General features: G+C 33.8%; 2 protein-coding genes across 2 annotated transcripts; one reads left to right on the forward strand and one right to left on the reverse strand.

Annotated features, from left to right (window-relative positions):
• Positions 1 to 945: 945 nt before the first annotated feature.
• Positions 946 to 2,118, reverse strand: LOC128018112 (splicing factor 3A subunit 1-like). Its single transcript, XM_052603484.1, has 5 exons — positions 2,103 to 2,118; positions 1,662 to 1,858; positions 1,416 to 1,533; positions 1,179 to 1,325; positions 946 to 1,073 (listed from the first exon to the last, which is right to left on the reverse strand). Exons 1-5 carry the CDS (start codon positions 2,116 to 2,118, stop codon positions 946 to 948), a joined length of 606 nt encoding a protein of 201 aa, XP_052459444.1.
• Positions 2,119 to 14,960: 12,842 nt separating this feature from the next.
• On the forward strand, positions 14,961 to 17,160 carry si:busm1-266f07.2 (uncharacterized protein LOC368878 homolog). Its single transcript, XM_052603864.1, has 4 exons — positions 14,961 to 15,122; positions 15,473 to 15,718; positions 15,932 to 16,216; positions 16,621 to 17,160. Exons 1-4 carry the CDS (start codon positions 15,065 to 15,067, stop codon positions 16,740 to 16,742), a joined length of 711 nt encoding a protein of 236 aa, XP_052459824.1. The 5' UTR covers positions 14,961 to 15,064; the 3' UTR covers positions 16,743 to 17,160.
• The last annotated feature ends 4,602 nt before the right edge of the window (positions 17,161 to 21,762 follow it).

Consider the following 21,762-nt stretch of genomic DNA (forward strand, 5'->3'; position numbering starts at 1 on the left):
AATAGTTTATTATAATAGTTTATTAAAATTTTAAGGAAATCACAATTTTTCTTCCATTTTTTATTTAAACAGTAAAGCTCAGCATTGTTTGCCAAAAAAGAAAGGAAGTATTCAAATTTAATTTGATTTAAAAGATTATTTGCCTCACATTCATTTAATTATGATTGTGAAAATACATCTATGCTAGAAAAAAAAATACAAATTAAAACATTTCATTGGGAACTATTATTTTTAAAATTTTAAACAGCTAATCAATTTTATTTTATATTAATGATGATTAAAATTTAATTAAATCATTAAAACAGAATTCAAGAAAAGTACAATGTAAAACATGTCATTTAGGAAAAAGAAATGTAATTTAGCAATAAATAAATAAAACAGGCCCATCCATCTGTCTCTGTCCCAGTCTCTGTCTTGATCTCTGTCCCGTCCGTCCTCCCTGTCTCTATCCCGATCGCGCTCTCTGTTTCTCTCTCGATCCCTGTCTCTCTCTGCCTTCTCGTAGCGGTTGTCCCCTTTGTCATGTTCAGTCTCACCTTGGATGAAAAACACAAACAGTTTCAGCATATGTCTCAATAATGTTACTTATAGAAGCACACAAATGAGTGCACAATTATGTTTTATGACCTTAAATATAATTTAAGAACTGCTTACCAAGCAGGGTCAAAAACTTTGTACCAATTCATTGGTAAATTTTCAAGTCTTGTAGCTTCATAATCAACATTGTTATCATTATAGTCTTCAGCGATGATCTCCTCTTCAGCCTCTGAGAATGATGATAATAATGAGAAATGATCAATGAAAGCATGAACCCATGATTGAGTATGTTTTATGGATCACCCAGTAAGATTAATATGCCAATATACCGTGGTCAGACTGTTTCACAATGCCTCTTTTAACGAGGCGAGCGAGTAAAGCTGGAGGCCGAGGCATCTGAAGAGAGCATCAATTAAGGCCTAAAGGGCAGGGTTTGGGTGCCGATCGTTCTGCTATTAGAGACCTGGAGCCCGGTGTCCCCAAGAGACCTCCTAAACCCGGCGAGGAGAAGGAAGAGGAGGCGCTGGTTCTGGGGCCTGGAGGATATGTGCAGGTCCTGGCAGGAGCCCATAAAGACGTGTATGGAAAGGTGAATGGACTTTACTTCATCCATATTCACTTCTGTGACAGTAATGCTGAACCTGTGTACTGTGACTGCTCCAGCCAGTGGGGGTTCAGCAGGCCGATGCACATGTGCTCCTGCATCTTACTGGCTGGGATCTTCTCACCAGTGATGGGAGAGATAAGGTACTCTCCAGGGGGGGCCACAGGAGGCAGAGGCTTGGAGGCTGACAGAAAGATGAGATAGAAAATGAGTGGATACAATGAAATATTTGCTGTTCTAGTATGTTAAAGTGTGTGTTTAAAAATGGCTTTACCCTTGGGGTCATAGTCTTTGCGGATGATAACCTGGTCCGGGGTGGGGGGCAGAGGTAGTGGCACAGGGTTATCAGGGGGTAGAGGAGCCTTCATGCCATCATCCTCTTCATCAGAGCCCTATTGACAGAGGAATAACAGGTCAGTCAGAGAGTTAGTTAACCCGCTTATACTTACTGCTCATTTGTTAAATTATGTGAAGATGTAACATCCTCGTCCCAGTGATATGATCACCCTAGTTGTTTCACCTCATCCATGTCCTGCAGCTGTGTGTCCTGGTGTAACTGAGCAGCATGTCCTACCACCCTGCCCTCTCTCTCATCCTCTTCATCTTCACTCTCAACCTCCATCTCCACCTCCTCACTCTCTCCAAACTTCTCATAGTGCTCCTGGATCAGGATACGAGCACCCAGCTCCCCAGGAGTAGTGAGAGGAGGGAAATTAACTGTAATATTTATAATAGTTTTAAAAACTATTATTATCATTAATAACAATCAGAATATCAACAACTATTGATATAACAAGTAATAAATATTAATTATTAGTTTATATTATATACTACTAGGGATATAGATCTCGCGATATTTAAATGTGATGAGATTTCTCATTGAGGTGAAAAGCTCTTGTGATATCACCATGGTGGAGTGTGAGGATGAAATTAGCACAGAATATGACACCATAACGCTTACATTGCTCCACTGTCATTTTGCTTTTTTATAGAAATAAAAACCATTCAATTCAATTGGATATTGGACGCTTCAATTCTAAACTGAAAGCTGCTGCTCTTCTAATGAGTGCAGCAGGAATCAGAGTTCACTGATCACATGTCAAGAGTAAGGTGAGATGACTGACAAGACCATGGTGGAGGATTCATTGTACAACAGAGCTTAAGCATCTGACAAATGGCTTATCTTGCAGAATGCATTCTCAGCACCACAGCTTCTTAAACAGAGTACGTGTGTGTGAGTACGTGTGTGGGGCGGGGCCGAGAGCCGTGGGATCAAGAGCGAGGTTGGTGAAATGATCGGAAATGAGCGGCACCTGCTCGACCCACCGGTCTCGAGTCCCACGGAGGAGATGGAGGGATATAAAACCGGAGCGACGACAGTGACGGACGAGAGAGGACCAGGCCTGGGTTTTAGTTTGTGTTGACGTGCTGTTTTGTGTTTATTTTGATCATTAAAATATCATTTGATTGTCCGCTGGTTCCCGCCTCCTCCTTCCCGATGATTATGAAGGTTTTGACGAAAGTCAAACACAAGCGCGTTTTAAAGGGATTTAAATACCCCACATTTTCAGACCGGTTCCCTGAAGCATGCATATTAGGATACATACAATAATTTCTAATATCAAACCGATCTTAGGCTGGGCTGTGTAGTTGTAATCATCTCTTAGCTCAGCATGCTTGATGAAAAATGTGGTCTCTATTTCCACTTTGAATATTGAGAAAGTACTGTTATTATAGTTGCACTTGGTGTTTGCACTTACGACTAAGAAAAAATGTGTTATTTCTTTTTTTATTCTTCAATCAGAAGTTCTAGAAGCTCATAATTCATGTAAAGGTCTGCAAGAAGCCAATCATTTAAGTGAATCCCACAATACAACTTAGCCACCTCAATCTGATTTGTTCTTCGCTATCGTACCTTTGTATATTGCTCCACTAGTTTTGTAAAGTAGTTAAACAAGCTGTGCTGTGGTCGAAGAAAGTCAAACTGGAAGTTCCTCTGCTCCTTCTGCATCAGCTGTGTGAGAAACTGCCAGCCATTTCTGGGCAACAAACTGTGCGGTCAGCTTCACCACATCCAGACAAACACTGAGATGGAGGGAGGGTCGGCAATGACCTCAAACTCAGGTGGAGGCTCCTTGGGCACCACACTCTCATGCTGTTGTGCAACAAAAATGGAACTTTAATTTTCTTTACCATGTAAATTTGTGCTATAAATGTTTTAGAATGGGATATTTGTCTGATTTGTACATATAAATATCCTAGTCTGCCTAATTCAATTCAATTCAATTCAAGTTTATTTGTATACCGCTTTTTAGGATACAATCATTAAAAGGCAACTTTACAGAAAAGTATGTTTATATAATATCTAGTAGCTTATAAGTGGTAAATGTCAGTTTGTGCGCATATGACAGGATTTTTCAGAAAAATTAATACAAGACATAGTCAGCCAGATGATGAACATTATTAACAGCAATTATCATATGATGCAGTCACAGTTTTTGCCTAACTGCATCACTACATTGTATAGTCATTACCTGTACTGTATACAGGAAAGCCATCTGATGTACATTTATCTAAATAAATAGGCCTAACATATTGTATATGGCTCTTAAATCACTGCTTATAAAAATTCATTGTTGTCATATTTTGAATACCTCAACTGAATTGAGGTCATTTGTTTTATAATTTTATTACTGACTGTGTAAACAGAGCCGGACTAACGCAAAGGAAAACTAGGCACTTGCCTAGGGCCCTATTGGCGGGATGGGGCCCAGACAGAGGGACAAAAAAAAATAAAAAATAAAAAATAAAATTAAATGTATAAATGTCCTATCTACAATTTATTTCAATATTTATTATTTATTTTATTAATTAACTAAAAACAGTGACGATGTTTATCTTAACCATAGACTGTTACATTACGTCACATTAACGCCAGCCCATGACTGTATTTATATAGAGGCGCCAGCCAGTTAAATCCGAGGAGACGTCAGCGGCGCTCAGAGGTCAGAGCGGGACAACAAAGCTAGCAGGCAGGTGTGTTTTGAGTAGGCTAACATTCAAGATGCTTTCGGGTGCAGCAAAAAGTAAAAAGAAAAAAAATGAAGAGGAACAAAAGAAGAGACAGCGGGGGGCTTTACAGAAGTTTCTGTAGGGCAGCCGTCCGACAGCTGTGAACCTGCTCGAGTCAGCAGAGGCCGAGCCAGGCCCGGAGACACGGCCCGAAGACGCGGTGGAAGATGCGGCGGGAAATGCGGAGTTTTTCAGATGTTATATAAACCCTTGTCAACCATTTATACTGTAAGAATTTAAGCTGCGTGTTTATGATTTGTTGTTGCGCCTTTAAACATGATTCAGTCCATTAAAATTCCTCTATTTCTTCCTGAATGTCTTTCCTCCATGCGTTTAATTTGTCTACAGCAGACTCTTTAGACTTAGACATTATAAAATTATAATATTTTGACAATTGGCCCTTTTCACCTCTTTTTCAATTATTTCCTCAATTAATGACAGTTTGGGAATGTACATAATATCTGTAGACCTGGAAGACATAAAACTTTTAAGCTGTGAATATTAAAAAAAAAATGTTTTGAGGGAATCTGGTGTTTATCACACAATTCTTGAAATGTAAGAAGTATTCCATCCATATACAAGTCTTTAATAGTCTGAATTCCTTTAGTTTTCCATAGTTTAAATCCTCCATCCTTATATTTATTGTTAGACAGTTTCTAAATGGTCTTGATGAATGTTAAGGGGTCATGTTTGCCTTCTTGTTCTTAATTACATTAAATTATTTAATTACATAAATGTTGTAAGCTGTTGCAGTCTGCAGAAAATCTTAATTACAACATTTATAAATGTTGTAAGCTATTGTATTTTGTAGAAAATCTTAATTAAATGTGTTGATTAAATGTAAACAGAGCAAATAAGATAAACTTATTTGCTCTGTTTACATAGTTTACTGATACCTATTGGTTATTTACTGGTACTACTGCCTTAACAATGACACTCCCAATGGATGAGGATAATTTAATAGCATTTAATAATGTGTAATGACGTATAAATAATGAATATCTAAAGATAGTCTGATAGACTGTTTAATATACAACACAACCAATATGTAACCAAAGACTGGGCTATGTAAAATGTGAATTAACTTTTATTAGTAACTTTGGTAAGTTTCAGATTTCAATTCATAAATAACATTGATGGAGGGGGGCCCAAAAAATGCAGCCTGCCTAGTGTAGTCCATTTATTTAATCCGGCTCTGTGTGTAAGCCTACTTGTCTTTTTTATTTTTTTGTAAATTCAATTCAGTTTGAAATCAAGCTTCCTCGTGCTGTAAGTTACCCTATTTTAAAGACACAAATACACAGAATGAGCAAATGTTTAAGATTGAGATTTTTGTAATGGTAATTGATCAACAAAAAAAAAAATTCTGTAAAATAATGTAAATGTGACACCCTGTAAGTGTAGTCACAGGAATAATTTGTTTTATTTTCCCATGTGTTTAATTATTTAATTTCTGTTTATAACATTGTTTGCTGTTTATTAGGGTTAATGGTGATGAGTAGTAATCTTAGTGGACAGTAGGGGGAGACGCCGTGCTGATTAGGTACTGTGTGATTAAAGGTGAGTCGCAGAGAAGAGGCCATTACTCCATGACTAAAAGCAGCAAAACTGTGTCTCCTTGTTTATTTAAACAGGTGGGTGAAATCGATCACCAAGGATATAAAACATTAAAGAAAATGTCGATTTCATGTGTATGTGGTTGTAGGAGGGTAATATACATTTCCTGGGTCAAGTTAAGATGTTTAAAAGAGACATTGTTTGTGTTTATGATAAAGCTGATTCATTCGCGGGTGTTTTGCGTTAGGCCTTGTATTAATATAATACCATCCAAATTGTTAGAGGCTCCAACACAATGAAAACCCAAAGTAATGTAATGTTTGGCATTTCGCTTCTGTCTACGAAGCAAAGTGAAGTAGCAGAGTCTGGTATTACCAGGCTACAAGAAATGCTATAGTTAAATGAAAAGACAAGAGGCTAATAGGTTTTGAGTTGAGCCTGTTGCTGCTGGAGAGAATTAATAAAAGAAGAAACTGTGTTAAAAGTTTCACCCAATCAATTACTCAGCCCCAAGTTTTTCCAAACCTGTATTAATTTCTTTCTTTTCTTTTCCTGAACACAAAAGATGATATTTTGAAGAATGTGGATAACTGAACGCTTGCTGATACCCATTGAGTTATATGGTATTTTTTCCAAATTAAATAATTTCAGTCAGATATGGGACACTTTTATGCAATTCCTGGACAGTGATCAAGCAGAAATTTGTTAAATAAATAAAATAACAGCAATAAAAGTACTATTCCTATAATTGTTATACTACATCATTATGATATTTTAAAATAATTTTTATATTTGAATTTGAAAATTTGCTGAAAATTTACTCTAAGGTAGTGTTATGGAGCAACTGGTTACATGTAACAGAATTACTAAATTTGATTAAAAATAAAGGTAACTGTAACCTGTTACAGTTACTGAGAAAAAAATATAATTAAATTGCAGTTACTTATCAGAATGTTTTTTTTTATTTTGATATCACTGGTCAGATCTAACATTACAGTACATTGTACCATAACCTACATTAATAACTCACAAGATGTTTGAAATACATGGCACCAACATTCACCCCTGACCAAAGCATCTTTGAGTACTACTGTAAAGTTAACCCTGCCTGGTTTAAATGTTTGAAAATGATTAACAGTTAAAAACGTTCATTAGAAATGTAGAAAAGTAATCAAAAAGTAATCAAATGTAATCAGTTGCGATACAACACAATAAAGTAACTGAAATAGTTACGCTACTTATTACATTTATTAAATAGGATAAATTGTAACCTGTAACAAATTGCATTTCAATAACCTTTATCAACACTGCTCTCAGTCCATTTAAGATGTAAATGAGTACATGTTTTCATCAGAACAGATATGATGCACTTTACATCACTTGCTCACCAATAGTATGGAAGCATTTGGGTAACAAATTTCAATGTTTGGTGGAATTCTGTATGGATGTATTTCTATTTAAATGTACATTTTCCATGCCATATGTGTGTCATGTATGGACTACAAGACAGATGCAATTGCAGATAAGGCAGCTTTATTAAAAGTACCACAAGCCAAACTGTCCAAAATCTAACAGGCAGAGGTCAGGCGATCAGCAAACAATATAACACAGTAGAGGCAAAGAACAGTAATCCAGAGAATCAGCCCAAAGTATATTTAAAGAAAAAAACAACAAAAAGAAAACAGGAGAACACAGATCACAAAACCCTTGGGAACATCATAACAAGAAGGAAAGAGCATATACTTCACAAAGTGTCTTTATATATGCTGTCTGAGTATGTGTGATCAGAAGACAGCCTCATGCTGCACCAGTGTTTAAAACCATCATAAGACCCCTGGGGTAAAATCAGGATTGTTTATGGGGTGAAGGAAGAAGTCAATTTAGATCTCCTGTTACAACCTCAGTTTTTTTTCCGTGTTTTTTTTTTTTTTATATTTATTTATTTATTTATTTTTGCTGTTTATGTATGTGTTTTTGTGTTGCAGAGGTGGCAGCCTTAGATTTGCTGCTGTCATTATGGAGACTGCATCCGAAGTGATCAAAAGGCTTCCATTTACTTTCTTCAGGAGCTTCTTTGAACACTCACGATCTGACTTTTGTTATTTTTGGTTTGTTTTGTTTATTTTGGTTCTGCCTTGTGTTGAGAGTGTATTTTTGGTGTTTGTAGTATTCGTTCATATTTTGTAAATTCTTGTAAATATTGGTTTATTGTGGGGTTCCAATGCCAATTATTTTGGTAGTTATTTTCTTTGTCTATGTTTAAAGGTTTAGTTTGTAAAGGAAGGTATTTTGTATTTTATTTTTATTTTCTTTTGATGAGGTTAGAAAGAGGCACGGTTGAGATTGGTGCTTTGTTCATTGTTTTGGCCTTGTTGGAACCTGAAGTTTTCCCAATTTAATTTCTTTCAATTATCTTTATTGTAATAAATTCCCACAAACTAAGCCTGTCTATGGATCTTTTCTTTTGTGGCCTGAACCCTAGATGGGCCGTTACACTGCATCTGTCTTAAAATCTGATATCCAAACTTTCTGAGTGTTAACTATAATTGGATTGTCACTTTCTTAGTCAAAATTGCCTAGTATGATAATGTACACTGATATGAATGTTAAGTAAAAGACATATAGAACATCAAAATATCATGCTTCTGTGTTGACATATATAGCTTGATCGTCATCTTGATCTTGAGTTTGCATGGTTTAAGTATGTAGTATTAGATATGCCATATAAAACTGGTAAATTCCACTCATAATAGCACATAAGTTTACTACTCTATTCTCTCTCGTGTACAACAATGTATTGGAATGTAGTGATTTCGGATGCAACACATTTCTCTTCAAATTTAACTGAGTATTCTGATTTATTTCTTTATTTATTTACAAGAATCATAATTCATATATATATATATATATATATATATATATATATATATATATATATTCAACAATTAAAGTGACCCACACAGAACATGATTTTAGGCAGAGGGACCACCACCAACCCACCCAACATCATGGCTATATCCTTTTAATGAAGGATGTCTTTGTGTAGGTTTTGATTTTGAGGATTACAAAACAATATGTCACATGACTTAAACCCTATAGGTGGTGCTTTTGAGTTGTGTTAGTAATAGGAAGCAGATAGAGGGTGGCAGCATTGAGCAGTCTTTCAGGACTGTAGTGAAGACCAGTCTAAAAACTTTCTTTCCTAGCAACAGATGATATTATAGTGGAAGCTGAAATTAACTGAAATGATTGGTTCTTGTCATAGGGATTTTTAGGAGATTTCTCAGACCTGTTCTGACTCAAAAAGTATTTGATTATGTGCTAAATCAAAAAGAAACAGATTGTTTACAGTAAATAGATAATGATAAAGTCATTACTTGCATTTCTATGGTGTTATTTTACAGTGTTCAATACATTGCTTTAGCATAGGCCTATTTCCTTTCTCATACCAAAAGTTGTCTGTAGACTTGTGCAGAGGTGTAAAATACTTAATTTTACTTGATTACTGTACTTAAGTATCGTTTTGGGGGATTTGTACTTTAATCAAGTACAATTTAACCTGACTACTTGTACTTTTACTTGATTACATTTCTGAAGAAAAAAAGTACTTTTACTCCTTACAATTTTATTTCATCTGGAAAAGTATATTATATTTTTATTTTATCTTATGCACATTAAATATGGTAAACAGAAGCACAAACGTGTGCCTGATGTGAGAACTAATGATCATTGTTTTCATGCATTAAAACACATATTTCTACTTCAATTATGACTTTCTTCAGGTAAATGTCTGGCTTCTAAGGTTCTCCACCAAATCTGAGGAAGCATATTAAGGAAGCAAAGTTGTGTTTTCCCGCCCAAAAAAGTTTATTAATTATTTGTTATGTTTTGATAGAGACATTAGCTATGTAATATATTAGCTGAATGCACAAAATTGAGTGCAAATAAAATCAGTGATGAGAATTTAAATAAAATTAATATTTTTGTGGGATTTTTTTTTAAATTAAATGTTACAAATATCCAAAAAAAAAGTGTTTAAATAAACATTATATGCTAAATTAATTGTTCATGTTTAGTGATGTTCTTTCCAGGTGGTGGATAAGTTATATTTACAATATGTCATTATATGAATCATTAAGTAGGACTGTCAGTGAATATTTATTTTTAATCTTAATAATTATATGCTTTTTCTCATTAATTAATCTAAGTAGTCACAAATAATTATTTATCAATATTTGCTAAGAAAACAAACTCTAAATACCCTAAATAAACATTTAAAAGATTAATTGTCCTTTGAGACCGTGACGTTGAATAGACAACACAAATAAAGTGGCCTTTAAAAACGTTAACATTTATGTTTTAATTCTATGACTCTTTAATTCTATGACTCTTCATTAATTCAACACATTCTTGTATTCTGTCTGGAATATATTTCTATCCTCTCCATCTTGCTCTTCAATGGGATAGTTTACCCAAAAATGAAAATTCTCTCACCATTTACTGAACCTCTGTGATCGCAGATGTTTAAGACTTTCTTTCTTCACATGAACACAAGCAAAGATTTTTAGTCCATATAATGCAAGGGGACAGGACCACTTCAGAAACCACACAAAGTGAACATGACGGTCAAGATTAAATAGTATTTTTTCTTACATATCGTTTCACTTAAGAAGACAATGATTTATTAACAGGGGTTGTATGAGTTACTGTCATATTCTCTTTGTATATAGTTTTTGAAGTGTCATTTTTGGATGAACCATACACTTGCATTACATAAAGAGATTTTTTTTTTTCTAAAACTCTTAGTTTGTGTTCATCTGACAAATGAAAGTCATATAGGATGTCATGAGGGTGGAAAGGATGGAGTTTCCTTTTAATCCCTTTCCCTGTATTTTTCTTTCTTTCTTTCTTTCTTTTTGTGTTCTGCTGTTTACAAGCCTATCTTGTACATAAACCAAACATTCGGCCCCTTGGAATTATAAGGTTCTATCTGACATTTTTTGTCAAAACTGAGTTATTCTTATTCTGTGACTACTTATTACATTATGTGATAGATTTGTTTAATGTTGTTGACATTTTGGGACTTTTTATTTAAAAAAACAAAAAGGTTCTATCTACACTGTTGATTGTAATGCAAACATTTTGAAGCTCAATATCTCAAAAATACTAGGAATGCAGATAGAACCTTAGCTCTCGCTTCCAGCTCGACGCTACTCCGCATTGGATTGTGGGAAATAGTGCTTCAGAGAGTGTACATCGGTTGTACACTCGAAATCAGAATGAATTGTGAGTAAAAAGTAGTGGACAAATGTAGTGAATGAAGTAGTTCACTCAGAATTCGGACAGCACTACAAAATGGCTGACACCCCATATAGTGCACTATATAGTGGATAGGGAGCGGTTTCGGACACAGCAAGAGGAGAGCTGTGTTCATCAGAGTAAGTTGTTATTATTTTACTATTTATAGACTGGGAAATATTATATAACCTATTAACAGCGGTTTTCTGTGTTCATATACTTAAGTAAAGGGTGATTATTTTAATAAGTACCGCGTTTTCTTTACTCGTCTTATTTTTGTATTTGCAATCAATACGGCCTGTGCGTAGTAACACTTCATTTCTTTCTTTGTTCAAATCTATGAACAGTTACACGATTAAAACGGATCTTGAAAAACTGAGCGACCACATTGCTACATTAAACTCTGTAAAATGTTAAGTTGGTGTCACACTGTCAGTCTCTGTTTTCCTGGGTGTTCCCTAGTGAGCTCACTTCTCCTTAGGCACTTCACCATAGTCACTTTAATTCCTCTAGTCTGGTCCTGTCTTCACAGTAATTGCACTCCAATTAAATCGCACAGGTGATGACAATCCTTTGTCATTAGTCTCCTTATATATAGCTGTCCTTCTCTGTTGTTTGTATGGAGTCCTTACCTTGTGTACCTATGTTCTCGTCTCCCGAGACTTCCCCTTACATTCTCGTTCTTCCGAGTTCCCGTACCGTTTCATCCGGTTCCTTCTTTTGTTTTGTTTTGTTTGTTACCTTGGACTGTTTGTTTTTGATTTACCCTTTTTGTTAATAAACATACCTGCATTTGGATCTACCCTCTCCTTGTGTTTTCCCTAAACACACACCGTCACAGTTGGTCACAGTGCCATGCACTTAATGCCTCATCTGTGGTCATTCTTCAATAAGGTTCATTAGTTAACATTAGTTAATTACATTAGTTAACATATCTAAAAACATAAATAATAATGAACAATATTTCCACAGCGTTTATTAATCTTAGTTCATGTTAATTTCAGCATTTACTAATGCATTGTTAAAATCACAAGTTGTGTTTGTAAACATTAATGTACTGTGAACATGAACATTGAATAACTCGATTTTTATTAACATTAACAAAGATTAATAAATTGTGTAATAAATGTATTGTTCATTGTTCATTCATGTTCGTTAATACATTGATGTTAACAAATGGGATCTTCTTGTAAAGTGTTACCATTAATATTTATTCATCATACTGTTGAACTTGACAGTATTTTCTCTCTTGTTATTTCATAAGAGCTTCAAAGAAGACGGAGAAAGCCAGAGTCTTGTGCCCTGCGTTTATCAGTATCAATATTATGCTCGTTGGGTGAAAAAGAAAAACTTAATAAACAAAGTAAAGAATAATTTGACTGATATCTTCCCCACCCCAAGGTTTCTATAGATATCACTGAATTCTTATGGCCACAATAACCGTGATATGAGCAATCTAATATCGTGACAGCCCTAATTGATACCAATACGATACTTCTAAACTAAACTGATTTGATCCTTTAATTTATTTTAAGAATTAAATCAGAAATTATGCTCACTTAACTTTATATTTGAAAGCCAAGGCTTTTTTTTAGCACTTGATATACCTTTTTTGTTGTTTACACAGTCAGAAATAAAATGTATTAAATATACTTTCAGCTCCTCACTGGGGCAGTAACCTCAAAGGAGTTCATTCTCTACCCCCTAAAAGGGTGCACATTAGTACCATAAAATAAGTGTGCACCCTTTAAGATACAAACGTGCACCTTAGTGTACCTTATGAAAAATAACCATGGTGTTACATACTATAAGTACTAAAATTGCAGTAACTATGTTTTTATTTCTATAATTTTTACCTGGTTTTACTACAAATCTTATGGTTTAACTAATGTTCCTGTAGTGGTAACCATGGTAAATGTGTGGTTACTGCAGTTTTACTATAAATACTAGTTGTATCCTGTAATAAAACCATGATCATTTTTTATAAAAGGCAGCCAGTGACAGACTGTTCTACCCCAAATGTAAAACTTTAGTACATTGTTAGCACACTAATACAATCCATTTGAACTTTTAACAACCAATTTAAATCAATTTAATTAGACAAGCTTGCCTCATTATAATATAAATATTACATGTACACTATATTGTTCAAAAGTTTGGGCTTAATAAGACTCTTATGCTAACAAAGTCTGCACTTATTTGATAAAAATTATAGTTAGAATCAGTAACTTGTAAAATATTATTACAATTAAAAACAGGATATCTATTTTAATAATATAGCAAAAAAAAAAAAAAAAAAAAAAACCTTAATTATTCCTGTCATGGTAAAGCTGATTTTTCAGCATCATTACTTCAGTCTTCAGTGTTACATGATCCTTCAGAAATCATTCTAATATACCGATTTACTGCTCAAGAAACATTTTTATTATTATTATCGAAAAAGGTTGTGCTGGCGAATATATTTGTGGAAAACATACATTTTTTCTTTTTCCTTAATGTTAAAAAGAACTTCATTTATATGAAAATGGTTTATTTATTTTTTTTGTAACAATGAAAAAGCCTTACTGTCACTCCTGATCATTTTAATGCATCCTTTCTGAATAACAGCAGCCCTATTCAAGCATTGTGAGCGAATCGTCAGCTGCAAACGCTCTCGGTGATTGATTGGTTCTGTCTTACAGTATTTGCTTATATATACCTTATATGTTTATTTTACTGTCTATGATATATACAGCTGTATTGGACAAGCAGACGTAAAAAGTTCTGTCCTTCACAATTATTCGCCAACATAGTCTGTTTTCCACTTAGAGCTTATTTAACGCACTAAATTTCTTGCTAAGGAAAATAAAAATTGCTGGTTAAAAATGCACCTAAGAAGAACACACACACACACACACACATTTTGTTCAAGCACTGCAAATGTTTTATGTTGAAGACTGCAGCAGCTCATTTCAGTGAAGAAATCGAGTTATATAAAAGATGTTAAGAGTAAAACACATCTTAATATCAGGTGTAAACTTGTCCAGTGCAGAAAGACCTGAAAGACATATTTCTTTATCAGTATAAAAATAACATTTTCCAAACAATTCAATGCACAGCACACTGAATGTATATTGAAAGGTTTGATCACAAATATGACAGATACTCTCCTTAATTAACTAAATTTGGAATAGTACCGTAATTAGCACCTTTAATCAGACACCTTCATCTGTGCTGGAGAAGGTTAGACATGAACAGGCTTGAGGCTTGCAGAGAAGACATTTCAAGCACCTTCTTCCTTAGCAACAAATTACATTAGAACAGAAACTAAATCTTGATTGGTCAGAATTCTCCAGGAGATTTCGTGACCATACAAGATCTGACCTCAGTAAATTTGCTTTCTTTTTGACGCTTTAGAAACTTTTCCAACTTTATAACAGTGTTTAGTTCATTTATGTTTTAAAATGCAAAACAAAGGTCAATGATTGCATTAAAGAAAGAAACCTCTGGTAGTATTAAAACCACCAAAATAATGATACATGGACATTCTAGAACTTCTTTTAAACCTGTAAATTTGTGATATTTAGAAATGTGCTTTCCACTGATAAATGTTGTCTTTGCTTCTTGTAGATATTTGTATATAAAGAGTAAAACAATGGAACATTTTCACTAAATGTAATGACATTCTGAACTTTTTCTCTCTCACGCGCACACAAATGCATGTAAATACTTTTAAACATGTAAATACTAGATATATATTTATGAAATACAGTTCCCAAAACTCTAAGCAGAATACAGTGTAAAGTAATAAAGAGACCCACTTCTGAACAACCAAACAAATGTGAAATAGAAGAGAATGTTGTCTAGATACAGTGATGTCAGAGCAGGGCTCAGATTCTGATTGGATGGTGTGACTGAGAGGCTTCTACATGGTCAGGAGTCTGTATCTCTACCTGTTATTCACTTCAGTAAGGATTGATTGATATGGTGTTTGCTCTGATCATCTCTGAATGAACAATGGAGATGTATGGTGTCCTGCTTCTGCTCGCTGTTATTGTCAGTACTGAGACTCAAGGTAAGTCAGGGAATTGTCTATTAAAATACATCTGCTGCTTTATTAAGTTAAGGAAGGTAAACACATATGTTCATGAGGAAAAGTATATTCCACAGAGCTTGTTTACAGATGTTTTCAGTTAATTACTTTTGTAGATCTTTATTTTTATTGAGATGTATAATTTATTTATATTTATACATAAACACATATCAATAGCACTTTATTAGTGTTGAGACAATTAATATGGCTTTTAAAATCCTTTCCAAATACTGTCACTGCACTGATTTCATGTCAGTTTTAGTTCATCTTTTGCTATTCATCCATACTGTTCATCTGTTCTGGCTAATATCATAACATTTTATCTGTTTCAGTTATGCACAGGGACAGTCAGTTTCTTGGATGTTCTGATACAGAGAAAGAGTTTATGTATGGATTTGATGGAGAGGAACTGTACCATTCAGACTTCATTAGACAAGAAGGAGTAGTGACACTGCCTGACTTTGCAGATCCCATCGGCTTTACTGGATTTTATGAGGCTGGTGTTGCTAATATAGAGGTGTGCAAACAAAACTTAGCCCAAGACATTAAGCTTTCCAAACCCACAGTTGAGCAACTAGGTAAGACATATTGTGTATAATTATTATATTTTCTCATGATGAATATATTAGATGTATAATAATCTTAAATTTACTTGTTTGGAGATTATGCAAAGAAATCAGATGCTGAAATTGCAACCAATATAATCAAGATTTTGGTTTTCTTATGGTCCAAGATAAAATCTACACATAGGTCCCAAGTGCAAAAGAGCATCTATTTTTGTGTGTTCACAGCCCCCCCAGATGCCTCAATCTATTCAAAAGATGACGTGGTGCTGGGTGTTGAGAACGCCCTCATCTGTCATGTGACTGGACTCTTCCCTCCACCTGTCAATGTATCCTGGACTAAAAACAATCAGATTGTGACAGAGGACGTGAGTCTAAGCCAGTACCGCATAAAAAATGATGGCACCTTCAACATCTTCTCCTCGCTGAAGTTCACACCTGCAGAGGGAGACATTTACAGCTGTACTGTGTCCCACAAAGCTCTGGAGAGACGTGGTATAACCAAAACATGGGGTGAGACACTGATTTATGTATATTCAGTGGATGTAAGATTTGTATAAATCCTAATTGTTCCCAAATCCTTTGCTTTAGACCACTTGATTTATTACTAAAGACAACACAGATACAATTTAGAGTAAACAGGACACTAGACAGACATTACTCATTTAACACTATTTAGACATTAATCATAAATACAGTGTCTGAATGACTTAATTGGCCTTATTTAGAAAAAATATGAAAAAAATGTTAAAAGCAAAACTTAGAATAAGATACACAGAGGATATTTCATAAAACAAAATTGTATGATCATTATGTTGTTTTTGAACAATAATTTTGTCACTTTACTGTTAAAATTAAATATATGCCCTTACATCCAGTGACGTATGCATCATGATGTGTTTGTATGTTTCCCACAGATGTGGATGTTGCTGTGCCCGGTGTTGGTCCAGCTGTGTTCTGTGGAGTGGGTCTGTCTCTGGGGCTGCTGGGAGTCGCTGCTGGAACTTTCTTCCTCATTAAAGGAAACAACTGCAACTGACAGATCTGATTTACATGTCAACAAATTCTTGTTTTATAATTCAGATTCTTTGAACTTCTAATTAACATTCTCCACCAATGAAAACTGGTACTATAATAATTTTGTGTACCACTGTACATGACAAACCATGTTCAAGTTTGGCTGGCGTCCTAGTCTAATTATTGCTCTGGCACAACATGATTTTTTTCATTTTTTCAAATATTCATTAGTGATTAAAATTAAATTTTTCTTTTGAAATTTACAGCAAACACACAGTGCAACGCATTTTTTAGAAGTTCGCTAAAACAATCAATCCTTATCTAACTCATTATCACCATCGACAGTTTATGGTTCATCATAAATTAGGAGTCTATGTTTCAAGATAATCAAGTCAGTGAAATCACTAAATAATATTAAAATCTAGATATTTGTTCACAGACATCATTCAAACACTGTACAAACAATATTGTTTTACTGCACATTTATCTATCACATTTCTTTGTTCAAAACATAATCTCACATAAACATTATGTCTTAAATACTTACAATGAAAGTTCTTTTGCTAAATTATTTTTAATTACTAATATAATATATATATATATAACTAATATATTATATATATATATATATATATATATATATATATATATATATATATATATATATAATTTATTTTTATTTTTTTTGCCATTTTTGCAGAATTGTTTTTTTTTTTTTTTTTTTTTCAGAGGAGAACAAGATGAGTATTTTGACATCAGTGCTGCTGTGCTACATAAATGATGCCCAAAAGGCTATGTGTATGATGATGATAATAGTTTTGAATAAACCAAAATGCAGATAATACCCAACAAAAACTTGGACACACACACACAGACCTTAGAAGCTATATTAGACTTTCAATGCTTTCATATCAGGTGAATTATATATATATATATATATATATATATATACCCCTTAATGTAGCCTGTGCACATCATTAGATTTAAAGACAAACATCATCCGGAGCATAAAATGTCCTGATATTAAACTATTAGCAAGGACACTTGTCCCTTACATAGACACACCTGCACACAAACACACACATATGTACACACAATTTAAATGGTTTGTTTTTTCTGATATTTTATACTTTGGCAACTAATAAATCCTTCTGACACCCTAAAGTTTCTTTTGTGTTTCACTGTAAAACCCGACAAGTTAACTAAACTCAAACCATTTGAGTAAACAGATTGCCTTGATTTAAACCATGTAAGTTTTTAAACTTTGCATTCAAGTAATTAAGTGATTAACTAAGTGCTGATTGAGAATTAGTGATGAACAGCTGTTGTTAACAAACAGAATCACTGAAGAAAAGAGAAACACAAGAACTACTACAACTGACTATAAAGTATAACAACCTACACCCAGATACAGGTTAAGACCTGATGACATTTCTTCTGGGCCTTTGAGTTACAACAAATGTGTTTTAGAAACACACAGTTATAACAGCCAGAGAAAAGACTAAGACAGAAATCAAGGGTCAAGAGCCCAACTAAAGCAAACACTGATCTCTAACATGGTTACTTCAAATGAAACAATAAATCAACATCTAAACCTTAGTTCATTCTCAATTAGATCTTCTGTAGACGTCTGACAGAAATAAAGTCAGTCTGGTTATTAATAAGTGGAGCTGGTGATGCTGTTTGTGGGGTTGTTTCATCAGATCTTGAGAGATTTCATGTATTTTATTTCTGTTGATTTCATCTAAGTCTGTGTATGAAGTCAGTTGTAGTAGTTCTTGTGTTTCTCTTTTCTTCAGTGATTCTGTTTGTTAACAGCAGCTGTTCATCACTAAAGCTCAATTATCACTCAATTAATCACTTAATCACTTAATTGCAATGTATATCTGCTTTCAGTGAACTCAACTGAATTAAGTTCAGAGTACTCATAACTGTTAGCTTTTTCAACTTAAACGGTTTAAGGCAATCAGTTTCCTCAAACAGTTTGAGTTAACATAACTTAAGGATATCTGTTTACTCAAAACGTTTGAGTTAAGTTTACTCGTCGGGTTTTAAAGTCAAGGCAATCGGTTTACTCAAACGATTTGAGTTAAGTTAACTTGTCGGGTTTTACAGTGTTGTTTTTGTCTTCTGACAGGCTGAGACACTATTCACTGTGGTACTATTTTGTGTTAATTTGGTTAGGTGATGTGAATATATTTTATAACATAACATCTGTAAATTACAGTAATTTTACATCATTAATTCATAAACTATAAAAATGATATGAAATGTCTCACATTGCATAACTGTTTGATAATAAATAGCCAGATGATCTTAAAAATAACTAAACTGAACGGCAATATTTTTTATGTGCTTTGATGATTTCACTAAATGTTCTCATTGAGTCAAAATTGTCTTAGGATTTAAAACAACGATTATGTGAAAGGATAAACACATAAATAAATGAATAATACATATTTGGCATGTTTTGAATAATGACTAGCTGTGTTACAAGTATGATCTGTTTATAGTTTGCAAGATTTTCTATGAAGGTATAGTAATATAAACTAAATAAAAAACCATTTTCAATTATTTTATAATTATTATACAAAAGCTCATATAAAACCAAAGACTGGAAAATTTGAAGCCCTCTTTTAAAAATTTATTTGCCACACAACAGGACTATTTACAGTTTTTCTTGACCAATGTCATTCATTTGTCCCAACTATAGTCCTTATGCTCTTAAATCAATTACCAAAGCTGATGTAACAGCTTTCATTCTTTTTTACATTTTGCTGAACAAAATGAATCAATGTGAATGGTGAAACTGCACACTATTTGTGACCCTGTTTGTTTAAAACCCAGCTAAAGCCATTTTTTTGTAATTTACTGTTTTCTATATAAAATCATCCTTCATAAAGTAAAGGACATTCTGTGAAAATGTAACATTGATATTTTTTATTACTGACTAAGATCATGTCAAAGATTGAAATCATAGTGAAATTAATGGTTGAAATCAAACTTTGATGCTTGCTATGTCATAATTAGATTTTGAAACTTTAGCCTCGATTTCACAGAAAAGGTCACTTTTGTTTCTTTTATTTATTTTGTTCAGACTGGAGTCAGCTTCATTTATATAGATGTATTCATAATATTTCCCACTGCCATCCAACTCCAGAAGTGTGTGTGTGTATATATATATATATATATATATATATATATATATATATATATATATATATATAACATAATATATATAACATAATCCCAGGGAACACATGTTATATATACAGTCATGCCCAAAAATATGGACACCCTTGGTAAATATGATCAAAGGAGGCTGTGAAAATTAATCTGTTTTGTTAATCGTTTTGATATTGTATATATACAATTCACAAAAATGTATCCTTTCATTGGATAATAAGAATTTAAAATGAGGGGAAATATCATTATGAAATAAAGGTTTTTCTCAAATACTCATTGGACACAATTATCGGCACCCCTAGAAATTCTTATGAGTAAAATATCTCTGAAGTATATTCCCATTCATATTCACAATTTTGAGCACTCCAGCATGATTATAAACATGAAATTATCCAGCCATTGCTTCCTGTTTCACAGAAATATAAATTGGAGGGAAAACAAAGCCCAAATGCCCTTAATCATCCATCACAATAAAAAAAGCAAAGAATATATTTCTGATGTGCAGCAAAAGATGATTGAGCTTCACAAATTGGTGAAGTGGCTTTAAGACAAGAGCTAGAGCAGTGACAATTCCCATTTACACCATCAGGACAATAATTAAGAATTTCCAATCAACAGAAAATGTTAGAAAACTGCCTGGAAGAGGACGTGTGTCTATATCGTCCTAATGCATGGTGAGGAGGTCAGTTTGAGTGGCTAAAGACTCTCCAAGGGTCACAGCTGGAGAATTGCAGAAAATAGTTGAGTCTTGGGGTGGGAAAACCTTTAAAAAATTGTCAAACAGAACCTACAGTACATCAACACATGTTGTTTGGGAGGATTTCAAGAAAACTCATCCAAAAACAAACTAAAGCATATTCAGTTATCAGACACGACTGGAACTTCAAATGGGACTGGCTTCTGTGATCAGATGAAACTAAAAATGAGCTTTTTAGCAGTAAACACTCAAGATGGGTTTGGTGAACACCCCCATGTGTACAATGAAATATACTGCTCTATTTTTGATGTTGTGGGCCTATATTTCTGCTGGAGGTCCTGGACATCTTGTTTAGACACATGGCATCATGGATTCTATTAAATACCAACAGATAAAAAATCAGTAAGTGACTGTCTCTGTTAGAAATCTTATAATGGGCCATGTTTGGATCTTCCAACCGTACAGTAATCCACAATCCTCAAAAACAACACAGAAATGGATAGAATACAGAAAATGAGAGGAGTGAACTGAAGAGGAGAAGCTGGGAATCTGAAGGGTCTGGAGTGATTCTGGATGAAGGAATGGTCTCTGATCTCTTGTCAGGTGTTCTCTAACCTCATCAGGCATTATAGGAGACAGTTTTGAGCTGTTAAACTGGCAAATGGAGGTTTAAAAAATAATTCAATAAAAGGGTGTCCTTAATTGTGGCCAATGTGTATTAGAGAAAACCATTTATTTCATAATGATATTTCCCCCATTTTAAATATTTATTATCCAGTGAAAGGATAGATTTTTGTGATTTTTATTTATTTATAAAAGATCAAAAGGATTAACAATGCAGATTAATTTTCAAAGCCTTCTTTGATCATAATTACAAAGGGTGTCCACATTTTTGCATCATAAAGCAATTGTGTGGCTTATATTTTAACAAACTGGTCTCTTAACACTTTCGCCCTGTGAGAGTCCCTTACTGTGTACTTTACAGACCTGCTTCATCCGGATGGCATTTCTCCTAAAAATGTAATCAAATGTGGCCTGACTGATTTGCCCTATACTGTATTATTTTTGTTGAATGTCTTTGGTGTTGTTCTGAAGTACAACATCCACAATAACATCGTTTTGTTCAATCAAAAATAACTTTGATAATCCACCTGTAAAT

The sequence above is a fragment of the Carassius gibelio genome, chromosome A8, assembly GCF_023724105.1.
Source record: "Carassius gibelio isolate Cgi1373 ecotype wild population from Czech Republic chromosome A8, carGib1.2-hapl.c, whole genome shotgun sequence".
In the NCBI taxonomy this organism is placed as follows: Eukaryota; Metazoa; Chordata; class Actinopteri; order Cypriniformes; family Cyprinidae; genus Carassius; species Carassius gibelio.